General features: G+C 46.1%; 1 protein-coding gene across 1 annotated transcript; it reads left to right on the top strand.

Moving 5' to 3' along the window:
- Positions 1-4476: 4476 nt before the first annotated feature.
- On the top strand, positions 4477-4989 carry LOC139756409 (histone H2A). Its single transcript, XM_071675835.1, has one exon. The coding sequence runs from the start codon at positions 4546-4548 to the stop codon at positions 4915-4917; it is 372 nt and encodes a 123-aa protein (XP_071531936.1). The 5' UTR covers positions 4477-4545; the 3' UTR covers positions 4918-4989.
- The last annotated feature ends 641 nt before the right edge of the window (positions 4990-5630 follow it).

The raw sequence follows: 5630 nt of genomic DNA, 5'->3' as shown, positions 1-5630 counted from the left end.
ACTTTCTAAAAATCACTACCAAATCGTTCAAGACCGTCCCCTTCAAGCTAGATGCACCGTTGTTGCTTATAATGTCGATGCGTCTATCTTGTCCCTCAACCCCTTGGAGATTGCTGAAGCCATCAATGGCGAAAATAACGAAGTTAACGTCATTAGTGTTTACAAACCCAGTAACTCCAGGACACTAAAAATTCAATGCACCAATCCGACCGAGGCCGATCGCCTGCTCTCCCGAGGAATCCTGTTTCCCATGATCTCGATGCCCGCAAAATCCCTAAAAAAGGAAGAATTTATCGACGTCCGGCAATGCTTTAAATGTTTGCAATTCGGACACGAAACGAAGAACTGTAAGGAACCCCACCAAACGTGTAGCCAATGCGCGGAAACTGGTCATGGTTACCGTGAATGCAAGGTTCAGACAGCGAAGTGCGTCAACTGCAAAGGCAATCACGTTGCTGTATCTGGACTGTGCCCAAGCAAAAAGAAGCAACTTCGTGCAGTGCGTCAAGCACAAAAATCCGACTCACCTCCTTCCACAAACCCTCACCTCTACGCTACAGTGGCTGCTGCTGCTGCTCCTCCCCCTGCCACCCAAGCCTCTCCTACCCCATCCACGAACTCCTCAGACCTCCTCACCCTACAAGGCAGGATGCACGCGTGCTACCTGAAGGCATTATTCCTGAGCGGGGAAGACAAGTCGGAGTTTATTCGAATCTTCGACTTGTTGCTTGCTCACAACAACTTACCAAATGTACAAACTCCACCTGAACTCCTCAGCTCCACTTCCAACAACCATCCCTCTCCGACCCCTGTCTTGTCAGCCACCCTGACCCCTAACGAAACCGTATCCCCCAGCAACACTCCCAACTCAACCTGTCACCCTCCCAACTTCCAATACCCCCTCCGTCCCCCCTAACACAACTCCATCCACAACCCCCCAACCCAACACCAACAATCCTACTGCCCCCCCTGAACCTTCACACACCAATCTCCCCCCTCCACCCACCCCCTCCCTACCTACGCCTAACCCTCCCAGAGTTGCCCCAAAACCTAACCTTGCCAACATACCTGACAACCCTCCTCTGGTCGAACCCGACATTCAAATAGTCGACGTACACCCTCTCCCCCCCCCCTCTCACCTCCCCTCCCTCCTCCCCTCTCTCCTCTCCTCTCACCCCCCCTGAACCCTCACCAGAGAACTCCCGACTCGTTACCAGAAGCATGCTCAATGTTAGACACCTCAACGGTGGGACAACGACCCTCGACACTAAACTTAGAAGGCCGCCGAACTTCCAAAAATCGTAAATGCTTAAGATCTTACAATTTAACGTGCGTAGCTATCGCAGTAACCGTTACCTGATTGCCACACTTCTCGAAGAGAAGAGACCCGATGTTGTGATACTTAACAGCACATGTATCACCAACGGGTACAAGATTAGACATCACGGGTACACATCACGACAGTCTCCAGACAGTAGACACGAGGGAGTCGCCATCCTCACACGCAACACCATCGAACACGAATACCTCGCCACCTCATGGCAATACGAACACTTTCTAGCAGTCAAGATAAAAACAATACATGGCTTGATTATCTTCTGCACCACATACTCTCGACCCAACACTACCATTCCACTTCATGATCTCTACACAGTCTTCAACCACACACATATCCCAGTCTACCTTCTAGCTGACCTCAACGCCCAACACAGAACCTTCCACCACAACAGAAACAATTCTCATGGTGATGACTTATTCACTCTATACTCTTACAAACGTCTTAACTTCCTTGGACCTTACTTCCACACTGTCTTCACTGGCCAAGGAGGAAAAGGCAGACCTGATCTTGTCTTCTCCAACAGAGCCAGCAATTATCTTCATAATTACTTGTCTCCAGGACCACTGTGTGGTTCCGACCACATCCCTATCCTTCTTCATCTCTCGCCTAACCCTATCCTCGTCCCATCACCCTCACACTACAACTACAAAAGAGCGGACTGGGAGAGCTTCAAAGACACTCTCTCCAACTGCACATACACCACAAATTATGAAAACCACCCAATAACACTAATAGACACAGAAATAGAACATATACATGGAACAATCACACAGGCAGCTAACAACTCTATCCCCAAATCTTCATACACTTCAAGATATTCCTTCTTTCCTTCTCCAAAAACAAAAAGACTTCTGTCGTGCTACCGTCGACGCTTCGAACAAAACAGACGTCGATTGGGCCTAGTACAATGGGACCTCACATCCCTACGAAACCACACACTCAACAGCCTTCTAGAAGACCACAATAGACACTGGAAATCTCTTATCACCACAACAGAACTACACCGTATCAAATCTCCTCGAGAATTTTGGAACAGAATCCGAAAACTCAAAGGAGCACCGATAACAGACTTTGATGGGCTAAAAGACAACAACACCCTACACCATAACCCACAAGACATTGCCAACATTTTTCAAAAACACTGGGAAGGTATCTTTCACCCGCACCCCCCTCACCCTCTGGCGTACGAAAACACTCAAATTGTCACACAACACATACAAAACAGACCCACTCACTTCTACCCAGAACAGATCATACATCTCCAATCGCTTTCACACGACCACCTACTCACAACTCCCATAAGATCGATCGAGGTCAAATTCCTCCTTCTCAAATCACCCAAAGTAGCCCCAGGTAACTCAGGCATTGGTTACCAACTACTCACACAACTCCCCAACAACACAATTAGAGCCATCACCTCCCTCTTCAACGCGGCACTAGCCTCTGGCTATTTTCCCGCGGCTTTCAAAACAGCAACAACCATAATGATTCCCAAACCCAACAAAACCAACAGAGACCCCATGAACTACAGACCCATCAGCCTACTGGAGTCCATTGGGAAGACATTTGAAAGAATTATAAACAACAGACTTAGACAACACCTCACAAACAACAACCTACTCTCACACAAACAGTTTGGCTTTCACCAACATCGCTCCACACAAGATGAACTCAACATCATTACGAACTACATAAGAAACAACACGCGGCCACGCAAAATGACCGCACTATTCACAAAAGATGTTGAAAAAGCCTTTGACACCGTGTGGCACGATGGATTGAGGTACAAACTAAGCACCCAATTCCAACTCCCACGCCCCACCATTAAGCTTCTCTCTAACTATCTTAGCAACAGAAAAACCCGAATCAAATACAGAAACACTTACTCAAACTACTTCTTCCTTAATGCCGGTGTACCCCAAGGCTCCGTGCTGGCCCCCACTCTCTACACACTCTATTCAAATGATCTTCCCAATCCGATACACCCGGACTCCATCACTCTCCAGTATGCAGATGATGTCACACAGCTAATCAGAGCCAGAATCCTCACTCACTTAATCAATAGAGCCCAACAGGAAATTGACCACGTTTCGCTCTGGGAGTTAAAATGGAGGATTAAAACAAATCCTGCAAAATCCAACATATCCTACTTTAATGTACGTCAGAGATACAACATAACTAATGTCTACCTACACTCCCAAATACACCGTCAGGCGCCCATTCCTATCTCAAACACCAACATTGTCCTGGGCCTAAACTATGATGTACACCTGAGAATGAACCACCATCTACAATCCAGGGCGGCTATCGCGAGAGCGGAGCTCGCGAAATTGTATAGATTCAGAGAGGCGCAATTCAAAACCAAATTGCACCTCTACAAGGCATTAATACGACCTCTTATCACATACGCCCCATCAGCTCTCGAACTCGGAGCCAAATCCAACATCCGTGCACTCCAAGTCATCCAGAACAAAGCTCTACGTTGGATTTTTAACATCAAATGGCACGAGTTCGTCAGGAACACAGAACTTCACGAGAGAGCACGAATCCCTCCTCTAAACATCTACTGGAGGGAACTGTTTGAAAGACAAGTAGAGCGATTTCAAATTCATCACACGCACTGGATTGATTACTTCAACAATCTCCTGGGAATAGACCACCCAGGTAACATGTTCAATATACAACCTGGACAACATCCAGTGCCAATATATTAACGAACTAAAAACCTCTATAGATCTTACTGCTAAGTCCATGGAGGAAGAGTCTTGGTAACATCAGTGGCCATCAGTCAGAAATTTGATCCATCTCCTCGAATTTAAAAAAAAAAAAAAAAAAAAAAAGCTGGGAACGTCTTGGTAACATCAGTGGCCATCAGTCAGACATCTGATCCATCTCCTAAAAAAAAAAAAAAAAAAAAAAAAAAAAAAAAAAAAAAAAAAACCCTTGGCCTCCGCTCTCATCACCACATTTCTTCCAATGCAAGCTGGGTTGAGCCCTGGCCCTTTTCCTCCCACTAAAATTCACTTCCTCTTACAATTTCTTGCTCTTTCCCCCCTCTCCTTTCCCGCCCCTCCTCGGAAGGGACTTTTCTATCATCATTCATTCATTCGTTCATTCAACTGCTACGCATTCATTGTCTCTCTCTCTCGAGTGGAGAACTCTCTCGCAGCAACAGCAGCAGCAGCAGCAACCGTACTACCACCACCATGTCAGGACGAGGCAAGGGAGGCAAAGTCAAGGGCAAGTCCAAGAGTCGCTCCAGTCGAGCGGGACTCCAGTTTCCCGTAGGTAGAATCCACCGCCTTTTGCGCAAGGGAAACTACGCCGAACGTGTCGGTGCTGGTGCCCCAGTCTACCTGGCAGCTGTTATGGAGTACCTGGCCGCTGAAGTACTAGAGTTAGCCGGTAACGCTGCCCGTGACAACAAGAAGACTCGTATCATCCCTCGTCACTTGCAGCTGGCCATCCGTAATGACGAGGAACTGAACAAGCTTCTCTCTGGAGTCACCATTGCCCAGGGAGGTGTCCTGCCTAACATTCAGGCTGTCCTCCTTCCCAAGAAGACGGAAAAGAAGTAGATGATGAAGATGATATAATCATGATGATGATGAACCATACAAAATCAGGCTCCTCTTGGAGCCACAAATAAATTCTTAAAGAGATATCAAGCAAGACATGCTCATAAGTACAACTATTCTGCTTAACTAACTAATCTTTCTCTTTCTTTTCACTCCGTCATTTACAAGCCTCGTATATTTTACACACACACATATAAATTTATTCATTTATATAGGCATAAGATAATAGATAAATTTAAATCTACACACATCGTAAAATAGAATGAAAAGCCGTGCACGCTCTATTCTATTCATTTATTTAAGTTACCCTCAGAAACACATCGATCATAAGAGAAAACCAAGAGGCAGGTAGACGGTTGGTCGGAGGGAGGGGCCAAACAAGACTTCAACTACATTACCTCCTTACTGATAATTTTCCAAAACGATACGGGGGAATTACAACCTTACCACTAACCATAGTGAAAAACATAAAGCCTCCTCATTGGTAGATCACTAACAGCCAATGGCAAGCAAGTATTTCATTATATATATATATATAGAGGTACTCAGACCCGTTCAAACCCCTTTTTCAAACCTCATGTGTACAAAAATGGGATTGAACGGGTAGCTCTCTCCGACCTACGCTTGTGCAAGCCTGCTACCTACCTAACCATCTAGCCATTAATCCACCAACACGCACCTACACTCTCCTACCTACCATTTTACCACATGCC

Source organism: Panulirus ornatus, chromosome 21 (assembly GCF_036320965.1).
Source record: "Panulirus ornatus isolate Po-2019 chromosome 21, ASM3632096v1, whole genome shotgun sequence".
NCBI lineage: Eukaryota > Metazoa > Arthropoda > Malacostraca > Decapoda > Palinuridae > Panulirus > Panulirus ornatus.
The sequence above is the reverse complement of the archived record's forward strand: the minus strand, read 5'-3'. Positions and strand labels throughout refer to the sequence as shown.